Consider the following 21,368-nt stretch of genomic DNA (forward strand, 5'->3'; position numbering starts at 1 on the left):
TATATATATATATATATATATATATATATATATATATATATATATATATATATATATATATATATATATATATATATATATACATACATATATATATATATATATAAACAGCCCGGCCCCCGGCCGAATTATTTTAACCCAATGTGGCCCCTGGGTCAAAAAGTTTGGGGACCCCTGATCTAAAGGCTAGAGTATACAAATGAGTTTTAAGATGGGACTTAAATGCTTCTAGTATTATTGTGTATTTTTACAATGTATTGCTTTTATATTTCCTATATTTTATATTATTACTTTGAACTGTTTCATATTTAAAACATTTTCTGTAAATCGTCTTTGAGTACTCTGAAAAGCGCTATACCAAGTAAAATGTATTATTCTGACTATTATTATTATTATATGACAAAAGGTAGTGCTATATAAGGCAAAAGGGCAATTACTGAGAGAGCATATATCCAGAAAAGCATGTTTTCTGTTAAAATAAATTAATTATCTTTAATGACATGAAGTTATTAAAGTTAGTTAAAGATCACGATTTTCCACATGTTCACATGACAATATAACAAATGGTAACGTCATCGTTTAAAAGGTTGCAATGTAAATCAAGGTTGTTCCTTGTCAAATTACACTGACATCAAGCTTTTTTTTGTCTAAATTCTCTAATCCACAGGCGTCAAACTCAACACCTTTGATTTGGCTTTTATTTTGACACCCCTGTCCTAATGCAATTGTTCGTTATCAAAATAAGAACATCAAGATTGGGATGAGAAGTAAATACACCTCAATTGCAAAACAAGATTGGACCCCCTTTATGTTCTTGTGCAAATCTTAAAAGGGCACTGCAGGCTTTGTTTTTCATTCCCGATCATTGTTGTCCTGATCAAGCGTCCGTCTGACCCATCTCTGTATAAAGGGGATAGTTTGCATTACAGTACGTTGTTCCCATACTAAAATTACCATGCGAGGCCCCTGTCTGGATGCATTTCCTCAGAGGGGGAATGCTGCTAAAAATGGCCTGTTTCCCAATGCAGTGTGCAAAGCTCCTGTTTTCCGCGCTGAGGAATGAGGAATGTACAGTGGATTTGACAAATTTATGAGCGCAAAGAATTAAACAAACACCAGCCTGCCAAAATAAACATTTAAACATAATGGTTCGTACCACCCGAAGTTTCTTGCATTATTGCTTTTTTTCCCCTCGCGACCCCAAAAGGGACAAACGGTAGAAAATGGATGGCTGGATGGATGCATGATCCATATAAAATAAATTCTAACACATTTCTCATTCTCCTCTTTTTTTGTTTTAGGCCCTTTTCACCCCTCCCCCAGCCTCCCTTCAATGATCACCTCACCTGGCTCTGTGAGTATGTGTGTGTGTGTGTGTGTGTGTGTGTGTGTGTGTGTGTGTGTGTGTGTGTTGTGCAGCCACACCCGGCTACTCTGTGTCAACCAATCAGCTGCTCCAAGAGGGAAAAAACAGCAAAGAGGTGTACTTCCTGTGTTTGGTGAGAGAAGAATGGGGCAAGATCAGTCTTCAGCCAGCGACCAGTTTTGTTCCAGGGGGTTTCACACTGCAGCCTGGCAAGTGAATGAGGAGGGAATAAGAGTGGACAAGACCGTGCAGACTTTTTTTTTTGGCTTGATTTATGAGAAAGCTGTTCAGTGAGATCTTTTTTTTTTTTTTTTTTTAGAGGACAACAAGGCACGGGGGGGTGAGAGAGGAGGACAAGTAGGAGGGGAGAAGATAAGTGTCAATCTGTTGAGACTTGCTTGGGAATTTGCAGAAGGAGGTTGGAGAGAGCAGCGAAAGCGAAGAGATCTCAGGCGTGAACATTTATCTTTTTCCACTGGCGATGGTTTCATTTTTGAAACATTGGGAATGTAGCAATATGTCACCTTTGGACAAAGCAGGGAATGCATACTTGTGTGTTGTGCAATCTCATGCTTGAGAGCTGAGCTGGACAAGAAGTAGGGAGCGAGAGAGAGAGATCAGCTCTCCCCCCACAACTTCACATTCAGGTGAGTGACTTTGCTGTCTCGCTCATAAATACACTGTCAGTGTTTTGTTCTTTTTGCCGTGTTATGTTGTGACTTATGTGTTAAATGCCGTGCCTATGTGCAACAGGCCCCTGCTTTCTCAAAGGCCTCCTTCACTGGTATGCTGTGCTTTGCAGGTTTGTGCGGCATTCTTAGCAAACTGCAGGAGGGTGTCACCTTTTCTGTGTCTTTGCTTTCTTGCACTTTAAACTTTACGTGGATTGGATTGAGCCTGGGGTGTCCAAAGTGTGGCCCGCTGATCGTTTCCTATCGGCCCGCGACACATTCTGGACCAGGGGTGTCAAACGAACAGGTTTTATCCAGCCCGCGGGATGAGTTCGCTAAGTATAAAAATCCATCCATTTTCTACCGCTTATTCCCTCTGGGGTCGCGGGGGGCGCTGGTGCCTATCCATCCATTTTCTACCGCTTATTCCCTTTTGGGGTCGCGGGGGGAGCTTGCGCCTATCTCAGCTACAATCGGGCGGAAGGCGGGGTACACCCTGGACAAGTCGCCACCTCATCGCAGGGCCAGCACAGATAGACAGACAACATTCACACTCATATTCACACACTAGGGCCAATTTAGTGTTGCCAATCAACCTATCCCCAGGTGCATGTCTTTGGAAGTGGGAGGAAGCCGGAGTACCCGGAGGGAACCCACGCATTCACGGGGAGAACATGCAAACTCCACACAGAAAGATCCCGAGCCTGGATTTGAACCCAGGACTGCAGGACCTTCGTATTGTGAGGCAGACGCACCAACCCCTCTTCCACCGTGAAGCCGCTGGTGCCTATCTCAGCTACAAATAACCTGAAATTTTTGAATGAAAGTAACTGCTGTTCTAAATGTGTCCACTGGATATCACAATAGCAATTCTTTGTATCTTAGTAGATGATACTACTTATAAGGGCTGCAAATCTTTGAGTGTCCCACGATTTGATTCAATATCGATTCTTGGGGTCGCGATTCAATTATATATCGATTTTTTTCGATTCAACGCGATTCTCGATTCAAAAACGATATTTTTCCGATTCAAAAGGATTCTGTATTCATTCAATACATAGGATTTCAGCAGGATCCAACCCAGTCTTCTGAAATGCAAGCAGAGTAGTAGATTAAAAAAAAAAGCTTTTATAATTGTAAAGGACAACTGATTGCAATAATGTAAATTTGTTTTAACTATTAAACGAACCGAAAATATGACTTATTTTATCTTTGTGAAAACATTGGACACAGTGTGTTGTCCAGCTTATGAGATGCCATGCAAGTGTAAGCCACTGTGACACTATTGTTCTTTTTTTTTATTTTTATAAATGTCTAATGATAATGTCAATGAGGGATTTTTAATCACTGCTAAGCTGAAATTATAACTACTATTGATACTGCTGTTGATAATATTTATTTTGTTTCACTACTTTTGGTTTGTTCTGTGTAGTGTTTGTGTTTCCTCTCAATTGCTCTGTTTATTGCAGTTCTGAGTGTTGCTGGGTCAGGTTTGGTTTTGGAATTGGATTGCATTGTTATGGTATTGCTGTGTATTGTTTTGTTGGATTTATAAAAAACAAAAAAAACAAAACAAAGAGAATCGATTCAGAATCGCAGAAAGTGAGAATCGCGATTCGTATCTGAATCGATTTTTCCCCGAAACCCTAATAAAAATCTATACATGTTTTACCGCTTATTCACTTTGGGGTCGCGGGGGGCGCTGGTGCCTATCTCAGCTACAATTAACCTGAAATTTTTGAATGAGGGCTTCACGGTGGCAGAGGGGTTAGTGCGTCTGCCTCACAATATGAAGTTCCTGCAGTCCTGTGTTCAAATCCAGGCTCGGGATCTTTCTGTGTGGAGTTTGCATGTTCTCCCCGTGACTGCGTGGGTTCCCTCCGGGTACTCCGGCTTCCTCCCACTTCCAAAGACATGCACCTGGGGATAGGTTGATTGGCAACACTAAATTGGCCCTAGTGTGTGAATGTGAGTGTGAATGTGGTCTGTCTATCTGTGTTGGCCCTGCGATGAGGTGGCGACTTGTTTAGGGTGTACCCTGCCTTCCTAGCTTGTAGCTGAGATAGGCGCCAGCGCCCCCCGTGACCCCGAAAGGAAATAAGCGGTAGAAAATGGATGGATGGATGGATTTTTGAATGAAAGAAACTGCAGTTCTAAATGTGTCCACTGGATGTCGCAACAGCAATTCTTTGTATCTTTGTAGATCAGGTGTCGGCAACCCACGGCTCTAGAGCCGCATGCGGCTATTTAGCGCCGCCCCAGTGGCTCTCGGGAGCTTTTTCAAAAATATATGAAAAATGGAAAAAGATGAGGGGGGAAAAAACATAAAAAATGTATTTTTTGTTTTAATACAGTTTATGTACAAGGACAAATATGACACAAACCTCCCTAATTGTTATAAAGCACACTGTTTACATCAAACATGCCTCACTGATTCGAGTATTTGGTGAGCGCCGTTTTGTCCGACTAATTTCGACGGTCCTTGAACTCACCGTAGTTTGTTTACATGCTTAACATTCTCCGACTTTCTAAGACGTGTTTTATGCCAGACTTTCTAAGACGTGTTTTATGCCACTTCTTTTTCTGTTTCATTTTGTCCACCAAACTCTTAAGGTGAGTTTTGTTGACGTTATTGACTTGTGTGGAGTGCTAGTCAGACATATTTGGTCACTGCATGACTGCAAGCTAATCGATGCTAACATGCTATTTAGGCTAGCTGTATGTACACATTGCATCATTATGCCTCATTTCAATCAATCAATCAATCAATGTTTACTTATATAGCCCTAAATCACTAGTGTCTCAAAGGGCTGCACAAACCACTACCACATCCTCGGTAGGCCCACATAAGGGCAAGGAAAACTCACATTTTTGTAGCTATATTGGAGCTCATATGGTTTCCTTTAAGTCCTCTTGATTCAATTTATATCTCACGACACACTATCTGTATGTAATATGGCTTTTATTTTTTTGCGGCTCCAGACATGTTTGTTTTTGTATTTTTGGTCCAATATGGCTCTTTCAACATTTTAGGTTGCCGACCCCTGTTGTAGGTGATACTACACATGTAAAAAAATAAACCACATGCTAGTAAATCAGTCGAGGAAAATAATCAAACTTCATAAATAACATCCTGTAATTTGATTTCGATATTATTATTTTTTTATCTGTATATATTGAAAATTAACACCAATGAGTTGACGGATGAACATTATCACATCATTCATTCAGAAAAGATAAATAAAGACAAAAAAAAAATATAATACTATTAACCGCAACATGCCAGTGTAAAAAAACAACAGCACTATTATTTGTACAATTTCAGCATGTGCTTGTTCGTTTTTAAACAAAGAAAAATAATCAGAAGTTGTCTTTATTTTTAAGTTATCGTGTCGTGATTTTACCAGTCCGGCCCACTTGGGAGTAGATTTTTCTCCATCTGGCACCTGATCTAAAATGAGTTTGACACCCCCGTTCTAGAAAAATTAAACATGTCCTGAATAAGTGAAGTGAATTATATTTATATAGCGCTTTTTCTCTAGTGACTCAAAGCGCTTTACATAGTGAAACCCAATATCTAAGTTACATTCAAACCGGTGTGGGTGGCACTGGGAGCAGGTGGGTAAAGTGTCTTGCCCAAGGACACAACGGCAGTGACTAGGTTGGCAGAAGCGGGAATCGAACCTACAACCTTCAAGTTGCTGGCACAGCCACTCTACCAACCGAGCTAAACATTAACTATAAAAAAAACCAGATATTGCCCAATTCACCTTCTGAAAAATGTGGCCCGGAAACCAAAAGGGCTGAACTTGTCCTGAGGGACGTGTACAATTTTTTTGCATTTAATATTAGTCATAAATAATAAGAAGAAAGCGGTTAAATTAGACAAGTGGTTCTCAAACTTCTTTCCCCATGACCATCTCAGCAAAAACTTGGCTGTCCAAGTACCACAACGATGACGAACAATAAACTACAGTAGCGTAATAGGTCTATGTATTCATTAAAAACAAGGCAGCGTTTTTATTTTCTACTTATATCTAATATTTTTGGCCACTGTCACATTGCCCACAGTTTGAACTGTAGACCGTGTTTGAATTAGGGTTGTACGGTATACTGGTATTAGCATAGTACCGCGATACTAATGAATTATACAGTATTTGGTACTATACCGCCTCTGAAAAGTACCGGTCCGCCACCCCCTAAATCATTAACCTCGCCTCCATGGCGACAAATAAAATACGTTTCCTACAAGTATCATCCCTGCAGGACGAGGAATAGCTAAACATGCTTCACTACACAGCTTAGCTCACCGGCGTCAAAATGTAAACAAGCGCCATTGATGGATCTACACCTAACATCCACTGTAATGATACCAAGTTCAGTAGCGTATTTAGTCGATAGTACTAGGAAAAAATGTAAATTATGTTTATAAATTTAGGGAATATGTCCCTGGAAACATGAAGACTTTGAATATGACCAATGTATGATCCTGTAAGACTTGGTATAGGATTGATACCCAAATTTGTAGTATCATCCAAAACTAATGTAATGTATCAAACAACAGAACAATAAGTGATTATTACATTTTAACAGAAGTGTGAATAGAACATGTTAAAAGAGAACGTAAGCAGATATTTACAGTAAATGAACAAGTAGATTGATAATTCATTTTCTACCACTCGTCCTTAGTAATTTTGACAAAATAAATAGAATGATAAATGACACAATATGTTACTGCATATGTCAGAAGCTAAATTAGGAGCCTTTGTTTGCTTACTTACTACTAAAAGACAAGTTGTCTTGTATGTTCACTATTGTATGTAAGGACAAACTTGCAATAAGAAACAGAAACATATGTTTCATGTACCTTTTAATATTTTGTGTTAAAATAAAGCCAATAATGCAATTTGTTGTGGTCCCCTTTATTTAGAAAAGTACAAAAAAGTATCGAAATAATTTTGGTACCTATACCAAAATATTGGTATCGGGACTACACTAGTTTGGATATAGGGGAAAAACACTGTACTTTAATCAAGTGATTGTGTGGCGTACCAATAGTGGTACACATACCACCGTTTGAGAATCACTGGATTAAATATTACAGTAATTTGCTTCGTTACCTCTGTGTTATAGGTAAGATGTTGTTTTGTTTGGATAAGTTAGCATATATTGGTTGACCTACAGTACATTGTATTGGTTTTAGTATCTAACATACCAAATGTATCAAAAATGATGCCTGCATCCTTCAACTTTTCTGTATACGGCCATTTCGGACACCCCCGGAATAAAAATTAAAAAGTTATAGTCTCACGCACACAGTAGGGATGGTAAATTTATCTGCATTTGCCCCATTCTCTTGTTGCAGCCCCTGGGAGGTGAGGGGAGCAGAAGCAGTGGCCGTGCTCGGGAATCATTTTGGTGATCTAACCCCCAATTCCAACCCTAGAACTAGCCCAGCAGCCTGGAAGCATGTTGATTATGTAAGATGCATATTCAACTTGGGACTAAGCTGATGCGCATGTTTTTTAGGGTTTTAGTATCTTTAACATACCAAATGTATCAAAAATGACGCCCGCATACTTCAACTTTTCTGTATACGGCCATTTCGGACACCCCTGGATTAAAAATTAAAAAGTTAGAGTACTACTGGTAGTCACACACATACTAGGTGTGGTGAAATTATCCTCTGCATTTGACCCATCTTCTTGTTCCACCCCGTGGGAGGTGAGGGGAGCAGCAGCAGTGGCCATGCTCGGGAATCAGTTTGGTGATCTAACCCCCAATTCCAACCCTAGAACTAGCACAGCAGCCTGGAAGCATGTTGATTATGTAAGATGTATATTCAACTTGGGGCTAAGCTGATGCACATGTTTTTTAGGGTTTTAGTATCTTTAACATACCAAATGTATCAAAATGATACATGAACCTTAAACTTTTCTGTATGTGGCCATTTCGGACACCCCTGGATTAAAAAGTAAAACGTTAGAGTACTACTGGTAGTCACACACATACTAGGTGTGGTGAAATTATCCTCTGCATTTGACCCATCCTCTTGTTTGGTGATCTAACCCCCAATTCCAACCCTACAACTAGCACAGCAGCCTGGAAGCATGTTGATTATGTAAGATGTATATTCAACGTGGGACTAAACTGATGTACATGTTTTTTAGGGTTCTCCAAAGTATGCAACCATGGGGACCAAAAGGCCAAGCTGCACCCTCTTTGACACTTTTTCAAACCGGACCACATCTGATGGAAAGCTTCAGCCCGGTGGAAGACACTCCAGGGACCCCAGTCCCAGACCGGCCATGACCGCCCAGTCTGAGCGGGAGAGCAACCGAGAAGAAGCGAGACGGCGGGATCGGGAAGTGGTGAAAATGAGAGACAAGACCAGGTACAAAGATACCGACCCCCGGGAAAGGTACTATGAGAGAGACCGGGGCCCCCGGCGCGGGCCGAGGGAGGCTGAGCGGGAGTGGAGGGAAAAGAGGCAAGATGGTGACAAGAGGAACGGAAGGCCTCTTTCAAATGTTGAATGGGAGTTTGAGAAGATGCGGGGGACGAAGAAGGGAGACACATTTCCTAGGATGCGACGAAGAAGCGGTGAAAGGGATGAGGGCCGCGAGCACACCCGGCCGAGAAGGATGGAGACTGACGCCTGGAGGCGGGAAAGAGTGCGAGAAAGGGACACGAAAGAAGAGAAATCCAGGCAAAGATATCCGGTGGGAGACGGACGAGCCAGGGGGTCCTCCCCACGCGGTCGCAGGGACAGGGAGTCGCATCCGGATAGGAGGACCCACCAGAGAGGTGTGGGGACGAGGAGTGAGGGGGACAGTGACGAGCGGGAGAAGAGGCGAGAAAGAGCGAGGGAGAGGAGAGAGCGGGAGGAGTTGACATATCAGCACAGCAGGAGCGAGGGGGACTACATTGAACACAGACAAGCAGACAGATCCAGAAGGCGGGAGCAGAGGGAGCCATACGGGGACCGGAGAGGCTGGTCGAGCGACAGGAGAGAGAACGAACCCAGGAAGGAAAGGCCAAGACAGGAAAGAGAGGCTGACCCTAGGTGGAAGGAGGCGGCCTCGCAGAGAGCTCAGAGCAGCGGAGAGTGGAGCAGCGACATGGACAATGATAGCCACAGACGCAGGGCGGGAAGAGACGACTACGGAGGGGAACGTGTGAGCGAGAGGGGCGACAGGAAGAGTCCTCAGAGCGCAAAGAGAAGCGAGAGAGAGCAGAGACGGATGTGGTTAGAACCACGAAGGGGCAAGAATAGCAAAGACTCCTCACTGGAGGACGACTTAGACAGTGAGCGCAGGGAGGTGGAAGACGAGAGTGGGCGCCTCGAAAGTTGGAGACGTGAGTACAGGAGGAGCAAAGACGGAGAGACTGTACACGGAGGGGAGGAGGTCCAGAAGTGTGAAAAGGAGTGGAGGGAGACTGAGGACAAAAGCGAGGAGAGCGAAGGAGGAAGTGAGGCAGGGTGCAGGCAAGACAGAGACCGAGTGTTCTTGGCGGAGGACGGCTTTGTCACCGTGTCAAGCGGCGACGAGGACGAGCGAGAGGAGTTTGTGGACTGTCAGGACTTTTTGGAGGGCGGGGATGAGGGCGACGACGCCTCCCGGACGAGGGAGGACAGTGCTAACGAGGAGGAGCAAGGAGGGAGGGAGAAGAGGCCCAAGTACGTCTTCTGCGTCATCGGGCAAAGCAAGCCTGAGGGGACGTCACTGTCACAAGATGAGGAAGGAGACCTTTCTCAGAGCGGAGATGATGAATCCCTGCGCCTGAGGGGGAGCGATGAAGATCTAGTGGACAGGGACGACAACAGGTGCAAGGAGACGCCTGACGCTGGACATCAGGATCCCAGAATGAGAGCGAGGAAACCGGAGCATCCGTACGCCGAGATCGGGCCCTTGAAAAGAGACTCTCAGACTGAAAAGCTCCTCAAGGAGTGGAGGGAGAGGAATAAAGAAATGGCCAAAACGGATCCTCTTCCAAGTAATCCTTACGCCGATGTCTACTCTCAGGTGACTTTTGAGCAAATCCTCCCCGCCTTAGAGGGGTTTAACATCGAAGCCATGAGCCCGGAGCAGAAGGAGGCCATTCGGATCCGAATGAGCGGCGCCTGGAGCATGTCTGAGGAGCCTAAGCGCCATTCCCAAGCCCCTCATCTCAAGTGGGCTAAAAGTGTGGTGAGGGAGATCCTCGGCCACTCGGGGGAGGAGACGTTGGACGACTCGGCGAGACGAGACCTCCCGCAGCCCGAAGAGACGCAGGCGGACAAGGTCACGCGGGGGACCGCCGAGATGCACCTGGATAGCTCGCAGTCAGAGGACGAAGAGGGTCCGAGAGGTACGGGGCACAGCCGACAAGACATGCATGCTGACCCTCTCTCAGCCATGCATGCTGACACACCTGCACACACTCATCATCACACACTGATAGACACACAGAGGACGCAGGATCACAGCACGGCGGCGGATAAAGACGCCGAACCCCCGCCTGGTCTCATAGTCGTAGACGTGAAAATGCCCGAGGAGGCAGACGATGAGATTAGAGAGAAAGAGAGAGAAGCGAGCAGACAGAAGGAAGTGGAGATGTATTTGTCTGTGAGCAACACGCTCTATAAGCCCAACAGCTGCCCCATACTCAACTACGAGACTCAGCCGGACCTCCTCGTCCCCTCCACGGAGGGCCGTGACGAGGAGGAGAAGGAGGCAGAAAGAGAAGAAGGTCAGGACGGAGGGGGGGAGGGCGGTTTAGCGTCGGAATCCGACGAGGATAGCACAGACGCAGCGGCCAGGAAACCGGGAGGCGGGACTCTCGCGAGCTCCTGCAGCTTCCGGGACCTGGGCGCCGAGGCTCGTTTGAGGAGAAGGGGGATCCGTAAAACCGCCGAGAGGAAGAACAAGGAGCTTGTAGAGGTGGAAGAGGAGGAAGGTGTTGCGAGGGATCGCAGAACTCGAGTATTCTCTACAGCAGGTAAAAAAAAAAGGAAACCAATCAGAATTGGCTTTGTTTTTCTCAAATCAGGTTGTCCAAACTTTTGCCGCTCAGGGCTACGTACCCAAAAAATTAATAGATCAAAGGATTTGGAGGCATTTTGGATATTTTGATTGTTAATTTCAAGCACAGTGGTACCTGGAGTTATGTGTTGTTTCGGGACGCAGCCCGTATCTCGAAAAACTCGTATTTGCGAAACAGCGCCTGCCATTGAAATCAACCTCATTTCTGCTTGGCAGCTAAAACAGCATAATTTAACATGTAAGATCCATCCATCCATCCATTTTCTACTGCCTATTCCCTTTGGGGTTTCGGAGGGGGGTCCTATATCAGCTACAATCGGGCGGGAGGCGGGGTACACCCTGGACAAGTCGCCACCTCATCGCAGGCCCAACACAGATAGACAGTAATGCTTTTTAAAAAGAAAAACTTTTAAATAATAAATGTTTTAATGAAAAAAAAACAATACAGTAGAATATAGTACTTCATTAAATAATACAACAGCAATGTACAGCATTCTTACAGCTCTGTCAAACACACCATCAGCAGCTTCTCCATATTTTCAAGGATAGATGTCCGCTGTTTGGATATTGTTTTTACAGTGAAAGACCCATTTTGTTTCAGTATGGTGCAGACTAGCAATACTGCAATTTAAATGCTTTACCAAGTTAGCTGGTTACACGCTCTGTCATATTTTTGATGATTTCTGTCTTTAATTCGACAATGAATATCATCCACTACTCGTCTGGGCTGTTCTTCAGACTCACTTTCTTTGTTCCATCCATCCATCCATTTTCTACCGCTTATTCCCTTTTTGGGGTCGCGGGGGGCGCTGGCGCCTATCTCGGCTACAATCGGGCGGAAGGGGTCGGAAAATGCTTGCGAGTAAGGCCTAAAATCTGCTCTTGCGTCACGTAGCTATTTTGGCACGGACCTTTACGCACTCCACCAAAAAAATATAGCAACGCAAACCACAGAGATGTGGTTGATGGGCTTTTTTATGCCATTGTTTACTACAACTACAATGCACAGGAAGCTAATAGCTACTCAACAACAGTTGTGGTTGCTCACTTGGGAAAACACTGCCCTCTATCGTTTGGAAAGGGAATTGCAAGTAACATGTCAGGGGACGCAAGCTGCTTTATGTAACGAACGCGAGAGCATGTTTTGGTTGGATCTTATGGGGTTCACTGTGGCATTCCCTACGCTAACCAGGGGTTGGGAGGCTCGTAGTCTGAATTTTTGCTCACAACTTAAAGCACGTGTGTCAAACTCAAAGTCGGGGGCCAAACCTGGCCTGCCACATCATTTTATGTGGCCCGCAAATGCCTGGAAATAACATGCGTGGATAAAGTAGCTTATCATTTCATGGTAAATGTGTTTGTTGTTTTTTTTTTAGTTTTTTTTTTAAAGGAAAATAAATATGTACTGCAAAAATTGGCATAACTTTTAAACTTTTTTTTTTTTGTCCTGTCCAGCTTCTCAGGCAAATCATATAGTTGATGTAGATATTGGCTGTTCAGATTTCCTTTACAAAAGAGAAATGTAGGATACTTCTCTTGTTGCCCTATTTGAATTTGACTTTATTAAATGTATTTATATTATTATTTGGTGCAGCTGGAGGGGATGGAATGAGGAAAAAAAGGAAGACAAAGGGGGAAATAGTGGGGATAAGAGGAGGATTAGACAGAGAGACAAAAACAACAGCAAACATAACAAAAACAACAACAATAGAACAACACAAGCACATACGATATGTACAAATATGATCGTAAAAGTCATAGCATAGAAGCAGTTAGCGAAATAAATAATAATATAGAAATGACAATGAGCATTTTTAAACTTTTAAACTTTAATACTATTGCATGAATATCATTTTCCCAAAAATAAGTACTTAAATATCTGCTTGACGTCTGATTTCAAAGCAAGTTATGCATCTACTTGTACACTGTAAAAATGGAAATAGATTTTATCGTAAAAATTACGGTGTTTTTTACGGCATATTACCGTTGATTGAAAAAATATATATTTTATGGTAAAATTTACCGTGGATTGAAAAAAAAACTTTTTTTTATGGTAAAATTCTGTTGAATGAGCGGCCAGCGTTTTTACAATAAAATTTACGGTTGTAGTTGTTTTTATGCTGTATTTCTGTAAATGGAAAAAAAATATCTATAAAAGCTTTGTAGTTTAGTTTCCAGAATGAAAGAAACACAAACCCACTGGCGTACCACTAGTGGTACACATACCGCCGTTTGAAAATCCCTGGATTAGATATTACACTAATTTGTTTTGTTCAGTTAATGGAGCATTTATTGGTTGACCTACAGTACATCATATTGGTTTTAGTATCTTTAATATACCAAATGTATCAAAATGATGCCCTGTTTTTTATTGTAAAAATTGTCGAATGAGCTGCCAGCATTTTTACTTTAAAAATTTACGGTTGTTGTATTACTGTAAATGGGGGGGGGGAAAACATCTGTAAAAGATTTGCAGTTTAGTTGCCAGAATATAAAAAAACACAGTGTTATGGTTTTTCCATTCACAGCAATATGTTGAAATGTAAATTTTATAGTAAAATTCTGGGAACTAAGCTGCCATTTTCCCCCATAAAAACAGTGGTACTATTTTTCCATTTATCATAATATATTGTTAAAAAAACAATGTATATTTTATAGTAAAATTCTGGGAACTAAGCTGTCATTTTTCCCCATAAAAAAAACAGCAGTACTATTTTTCCATTTACTGTGAAGCGAATTATATTTATATAGCACTTTTCTCTCGTGACTCCAAGCACTTTTTCATAGTGAAACCCAATATCTAAGTTAAAGTTTAAACCAGTGTGGCTGGCACTGGGTGCAGGTGATCAAAGTGTCTTGCCCGAGGACACAACGGCAGTGACTAGGATGACGGAAGCGGGGATCGAACCTGGAACCCTCAAGTTTCTGGCACGGCCACTCGACCAACCGAGCGATACTGTAATATGCTGTTAAAAAAAACAATGTTTAATTTGTAGTAAAATTCTGGTGACTGAGTTGCCAGTTTTGTTTTTTACTGTAAAATGTGCAGATTTTTATTTTTTCTGCAGTTTACAGAACAAAATATATAATAATTACATATATAGGTCAATGTAAATATTATTTGCTGTTAAAAGCTGCCATAACTGCGAGGTGGCCCGCAATGAAAACGAGTTAAGAGTTTAACTTCGAGCTAATAAATTAGCCAAATACATTTTGTACCCCCGAAAACCCGTAAGCTGGGGCACTCGTATCCCAAGGTACCACTTTAGAATTTTTCGACTTAACATTTTTGCCCCCGGGGCCACACTTTGGACACCCTTTTCTTTAAACCATGCTCTTTGAATCAACATACCACTTGATTGTGTTCTGATTTGACTGATTCAGCCTCATGTTTCCAGTATGTTACATAAGTTGTAATCTTGTTACTCAACAATAAAAAGACCGGTGATAAAATCTGCCCTCCAGCAGTGCGCCGATGTCACAGGTAAAACTGAAGGCTGGCGGGTGGAGATAAGTGGAGGTGGTGGATTGCTCACATGACATACACCCTGCAGCACGAGCTTGGATCAGTCACTGCTGCTGACTGACTCCGCCACGTTTGCACACTTCATTCATTTTGAATGGGAATGTTGATGTACAATGTTATGACAAGTGGACACTTTCTTGTTCCAGACGATGAGGACGATCGCGCTAAAAGCTGGGGAGAGGTGGAGCTAAGGTGAGTCCAGAAAACAACTTTATTGGAAGAAATACCTGTTGCCTATTCAAATTACACTACTTTTTCTCTTTTGTAAACCTTTTTCTTGTTTTCTTTCTTTCTTTAACTGTAGGAATGTTCTGGACACAATTGGAAGGAGAAAAAGGAACTCAAAGTTTTTCAGTGAGTGTTTCACTCAAAATGGGTCAATTTCTTTAATTCCTAATGAACATTTTCTTCTTTTACTGTATGTACTGACAAAAATGAATAGAAGGCTCAAAGCAAGAGTTCTTTAGTGAAGCAAAATTTAAACATTTTATTAGCTTGCCACCTCATTTTAACATAATTTTACATGGCCCGCCACCTAAGTTTAACATTTTGTTTGCTTGCCACCTCATTTTTACAAAACCTGTTTCCATATGAGTTGGGAAATTGTGTTAGATGTAAATATAAACGGAATGCAATGATTTGCAAATCCTTTTGAACCCATATTCAATCGAATGCACCACAAAGACAAGATATTTGATGTTCTAACTCATAAACGTATTTTTTTTTTTTTGCAAATAATATTTAACATGGCGTGCCAAAGTAGTTGGGAAAGGGCATGTTCACCACTGTGTTACATCATCTTTTCTTTTAACAACACTCAATAAATGTTTGGGAACTGAGGAAACTAATTGTCGAAGCTTTGAAAGTGGAATTCTTCCCCATTCTTGTTTTATGTAGAGCTTCAGTCGTTCAACAGTCCGGGGTCTCCGTTGTCGTGTTTTACCCTTCAAAATGCGCCACACATTTTCGATGGGAGACATGTCTGGACTGCATGCAGGCCAGGAAAGTACCCACACTTTTTTTTTTTTTTTTTTTACCAAGCCACGCTGTTGTAACACGTGCTGAATGTGGCTTGGCATTGTCTTGCTGAAATGAGCAGGGGCGTCCATGAAATCAGCATTAATGGTGCCTTCACAGATGTGTAAGTTACCCATGCCTTGGGCACTAATGCACCCCCATACCATCACAGATGCTGGCTTTTGAACTTTGTGTTGATAACAGTCTGGATGGTTCGCTTCCCCTTTGGTCCAGATGACACAATTTCAAATGTGGACTCGTCAGACCTGAGACCACAGAACACTTTTCCACATTGCATCATTCTATCTTAGATGATCTCAAACCCAGAGAAGCCGGTGGCGTTTCTGGATGTTGTTGATAAATGGCTTTTGCTTTGCATAGTAGAGCTTTAACTTGCACTTACAGATGTAGCGACAAACTGTATTTAGTGACAGTGGTTTTCTGAAGTGTTCCTGAGCCCATGTGGTGATATCCTTTAGAGATTGATGTCTGTTTTTGATACAGTGCCGTCTGAGGGATCAAAGGTCACGGTCATTCAATGTTGGTTTCCGGCCATGCCGCTTACGTGGAGTGATTTCTCCAGATTCTCTGAACCTTTTGATGATATTATGGACCGTAGATGTTGAAATCCCTAAATTTCTTGCAATTAAACTTTGAGAAACGTTGTTCTTAAACTGTTTGACTATTTGCTCAGGCAGTTGTGGACAAAGGGGTGTACCTCGCCCCATCCTTTCTTGTGAAAGACTGAGCATATTTTGGGAAGCTGTTTTTATACCCAATCATGGCACCCACCTGTTCCCAATTAGCCTGCACACCTGTGGGATGTTCCAAATAAGTGTTTGATGAGCATTCCTCAACTTTATCAGTATTTATTGCCACCTTTCCCAACTTCTTCGTCACGTGTTGCTGGCATCAAATTCTAAAGTTAATGATTATCTGCAAAAAAAAATAAATGTATCAGTTTGAACATCAAATATGTTGTCTTTGTAGCATATTCAACTGAATATGGGTTGAAAATGATTTGCAAATCATTGTATTCTGTTTATATTTACATTTAACATAATTTCCCAACTCATATGGAAACGGGGTTTGTACATCATGTTATGTGGCCCGCCACCTATTCTACACATCACTTTATTAGTTCGCCAACTCATTTTAACATAATTTTATGTGGCCCACCACTTAATTTTAACATAATTTTGCATGGTCTGCCACATCATTTTAACATTTAATGTGGCCGGTAACCTCATTTTAACATTTTATTTGGCCCACCACCTCATTTTAACATTTTATTAGTTCGCCACCTCATTTTGACATAATTTTAAGTGACAGCCCACATTATTTTATGTGGCAGGCCACCTCATTTTAACATCATTTTATGTGGTCCGCCACCTCATTTTAACATTTTTGTGGCCCACAACCTGATTTAAACATAATTTTATTAGTTCGCCCACATAATTTATGTGGCCTGCCACTTCATTTTAACATCATTATATATACATGGTCCGCTAGCTCATTTTAAAAAATGTAGTGGCCCGCCTCTTCATTGTAACATCATTCTCCGTGGTCCGCCACCTCATTTTAACATTTTATGTGGTCGGTGACTTCATTTTAACATTTTATTTGGCCCACCACCTCATTTTACATAATTTTTTAGCCCGCCACGTTATTTTAACATCATTTTTTGTGGCCTGCCACATAATTTAAACATAATTTTATTAGTTCACCACCTCATTTTACTTGGCCCGCCACCTCATTTTAACATCATTTTACGTGGCCCGCCACTTCATTTTAACATCATTTTACATGGCCCACCACTTCATTTTAACATCATTTTACATGGCCCACCACTTCATTTTAACATCATTTTATGTTGCCCACCACCTCATTTTAACATCATTTTATATGGCCCACCACTTCATTTTAACATTTTACGTGGTGCGCCACCTCATTTTAACATTTTACGTGGTGCGCCACCTGATTTTAACATTTTTGTGGCCCACCACCTCTATTTAATGTCATTCTATGTGGCCCACCACCTCAATTTAACATAATTTTATGTGGCCTGCCACTTCATTGTAACATCATTTTACGTGGTCCACCACCTCATTTTAACATTTTTGAGGCCCACCACATCATTTTAACTTAATTTTATGTGGCCCACCACTTCATTGTAACATCATTCTATGTGGTTCGCCACCTCATTTTTTTTTATGTGGCCCGCCAGCTCATTTTAACATTTTACATGGCCCACCACTTAATTTTAACATAATTTTACGTGGTGCGCCGCCTCATTTTAACATTTTTGTGGCCCACTGCCTCTATTTAATGTCATTTTACGTGGCCCACCACCTCAATTTAACATAATTTTATGTGGCCCGCCACTTCATTGTAACATCATTTTACGTGGTCCGCCACCTCATTTTAACATTTTTGAGGCCCACCACCTCATTTTAACTTAATTTTATGTGGCCCACCACTTCATAGTAACACCATTCTATGTGGTCCGCCACTTCATTTTAACATTTTATGTTGCCGATTACCTCATTTTAACATTTTATTTGGCCCACCATCTTAATTTAACATCATTTTATTAGTTCGCCACCTCTTTTTAACATAATTTTACGTGGCCCACCACCTCAATTTAACCTAATTTTACGTGGCCCACCACCTCAATTCAACCTATTTTTATGTGGCCCGCCACTTCATTGGAACATCATTTTACGTGGTCCGCCACCTCATTTTAACATTTTTGAGGCCCACCACCTCATTTTAACTTAATGTTATGTGGCCCACCACTTCATAGTAACACCATTCTATGTGGTCCGCCACATCATTTTAACATTTTATGTTGCCAGTTACCTCATTTTAACATTTTATTTGGCCCACCATCTTAAATTAACATCATTTTATTAGTTCGCCACCTTTTTTTAACCTAATTTTACGTGGCCCCCCACCTCAATTTAACATAATTTTATGTGGCCCACCAATTCATTGTAACATCCTTCTGTGTGGTCCGTTACCTCATTTTAACATTTTATGTGGCCAGTCACCTCATTTTAACATTTTATTTTGCCCGCCACCTCATTTTAACGTCATTTTGTTAGCTTGCCACCACATTTTAACATCATTTTATTAGATCGCCACCAAATTTTAACATCATTTTTTGTGCCCCACCACCTCATTTTAATATTAACTTATATAGCCTCCCACCTCATTTTAACATTTTATTAGCTTGCCAAAATATTTTAACATAATTTTATTAGCTCACCACCTCATTTTAACATAATTTTTTGTGGCCCGCCACCTCATTTTTACATTTTTTCAAATGGCTCGCCACCTTATTTTCACATTTTATTAGCTCACTACTTCATTTTAACATTATTTTATATGGCCCACCACTTCATTTTAACAACATTTAATGTGGTCCGCCACCACATTAAAAAAAAAAAATTGTGGCCTGTCACCTTTTAAAAAAAAAAAAATTGTGGCCTGTCACCTCATTTTAACATGATTTATACAAACTACATATAAATATAGAATAAATGATGATATTGCCAGCTAATGGCAATATTTTAGTATTCTAATTTGGGTCATGGGGAGTTTCAAATTGGGTTCTAGTCTGGGAACTGAGCCACTTGAAAACCTTTTTCAGCATTCCACCATTTAAAGTTAATGTAAACCTAATAGGGCGTAATAGTTGTTAGCCGGGGGTGTGTTAAGATTGTATCTGCAATGTGTGCGAGCAGACGGGAAAAAGCGTGACGCACTGGTTCATTTCCCTTCAGCGCTGTGATTCAGCTCTGCAGAAATATTTCTACTCCTCACAAAATTTAGATGGAAAGGACCTAAAAGGAAAGAAAAAATGTTACAAGCTAAATAAGTCCTCGGTGCCGTCTGACTCAGACGGATGTTGTGAAGTGTGTATATAAATGTGTGTCTGCATGAGATGCAGGCAGGTTTGTGCAAGCACTTATATTCACTAACTTGCGGGGGAAGAAAACTGCAGCTGTGACTTTATATTCCGGCAAGTATGTGGAAATGGAATGCATACAACTCCTCGTTTCTCTTTTGCTCCCTCGACATGTTTTTGTTTGGCTAACTGTGGTGTGTTTGCTTTGCTGGAAGTTCGGTCAAGAAGCGTCAACGCACTCATCCAAACCCAGAATAGCTTGAGCTCTGCTCTGCACGCTGTCTTTTAATTTGGTTGTTTTTTTAGAAGCTTATTTATGAAACTTAAGCTGGTAAATATAGCAGAGTTTCACAGAGCAGACAACAATTTGGCTTTGAGCACAAGTGTTGAACTCCAGGCTTTGGTGGCCAGACATGCTAAATGTATTTGTTCTTTCAATATTGACAAATATGCTTGCATATCTTCTAAACCACAGGTGTCTAACCCCAGATCACATTTTTACGTGGCCCACCACCTCATTTTTAACATTTTATGTGGTCTGTCATCTCATTTTAACATTTTTGTGGCCCGCCACTACATTTTATTATAATTTTATTAGCTCGCCATATTATTTTAACATAATTTTTAATGTGATCCCGCTCCCAATTGTTACATTTTATTCGCTTGCCACATCATTTTAACATAATTTTATTGGCTCGCCACCTTATTTTAACATTTTATGTGACCCGCCACTTCAATTTAACATTATTTTAGGTGGCCCGCCACCTGATTTTAATATAATTTTATTAGCTCGTCACCTCATTTTAACATCATATCACGTGGCCCACCACCTATTATAACATTTATGTGGCCCGCCACCTCATTTTAACACCAATTTACATGGCCCGCCACCTCATTTTAACATAATTTTGTTAGGCCGCGACATTGTTTTAATATTTTTTGTGGCTCGACACCTCATTTTAATATAATTTTATAAGCTCGTCACCTCATTTTCACATAATTTTATGTGGCCCGCCACCTAATTTTAACATTTTATTAGTTAGCCACCTCATTTTAACATAATTTTATGTGGCTGGCCATCAAATTTTAACATTATTCTTTTAGCTCGCCTTCTCATTTTAACATTTTTATTAGCTTGCCACATAATTTTAACATAATTCTATGTGGCCCACCACCTAATTTTGATATCATTTTATTAGCTTGCCACCTCATTTTAACATCATTCTTTTAGTTCGCCACAGCATTTTCACATCATTTTATGTGTCCCGCCACATAATTTAAACCTCTTTTTATTAGCTCGCCACCTCATTTTAACATTAATCTGGCTCGCCGCTTCATTTTAACATGATTTTATTAGTTTGCCACAACATTATAACATCCTTTTATGTGGCCCGCCACCTAATTTTAACATCATTTTATTAGCTCGCCACCTCATTTTAACATAATTATATGTGGCCGGCCATCTAATTTTAACATTATTCTTTTAGCTCGCCTTCTCATTTTAACATTTTATTAGCTTGCCACATAATTTTAACATAATTCTATGTGGCCCGTCACCTAATTTTAAATTTTTTGTGGCCCACCACCTAATTTTGATATAATTTTATTAGCTTGCCACCTCATTTTAACATCATTCTATTAGTTCGCCACAGCATTTTCACATCATTTTGTGTCCCGCCACATAATTTAAACCTCATTTTATTAGATCGCCACCTCATTTTAACATAAATCTGGCTCACCGCTTCATTTTAACATGATTTTATTAGTTCGCCACCTCATTTTAACATAGTTTTATTAGTTCGCCACAGCATTTTAACATCATTTTATGTGACCCGCTACCTAATTTTAA

The 21,368-nt window shown here is 41.1% G+C and overlaps 1 protein-coding gene across 2 annotated transcripts in view; it reads left to right on the forward strand.

Annotated features, from left to right (window-relative positions):
- Positions 1–1,464: 1,464 nt before the first annotated feature.
- Positions 1,465–21,368, forward strand: part of arhgef5 (Rho guanine nucleotide exchange factor (GEF) 5) — a 38,662-nt gene continuing 18,758 nt past the window's right edge. Inside the window, exons 1-4 of one of the 2 annotated variants that reach the window (XM_061914944.1) lie at positions 1,465–2,013; positions 8,208–11,019; positions 14,736–14,781; positions 14,894–14,943. In XM_061914944.1, the coding sequence (XP_061770928.1) occupies positions 8,229–11,019; positions 14,736–14,781; positions 14,894–14,943 (2,887 nt within the window). In that variant the 5' untranslated portion in view covers positions 1,465–2,013; positions 8,208–8,228. The remainder of the gene's footprint in view (positions 2,014–8,207; positions 11,020–14,735; positions 14,782–14,893; positions 14,944–21,368) is intronic. The other variant, XM_061914945.1, reaches the window with a different exon arrangement.

The sequence above is a fragment of the Nerophis ophidion genome, linkage group LG11 (genome assembly GCF_033978795.1).
Source record: "Nerophis ophidion isolate RoL-2023_Sa linkage group LG11, RoL_Noph_v1.0, whole genome shotgun sequence".
Classification (NCBI taxonomy): Eukaryota; Metazoa; Chordata; class Actinopteri; order Syngnathiformes; family Syngnathidae; genus Nerophis; species Nerophis ophidion.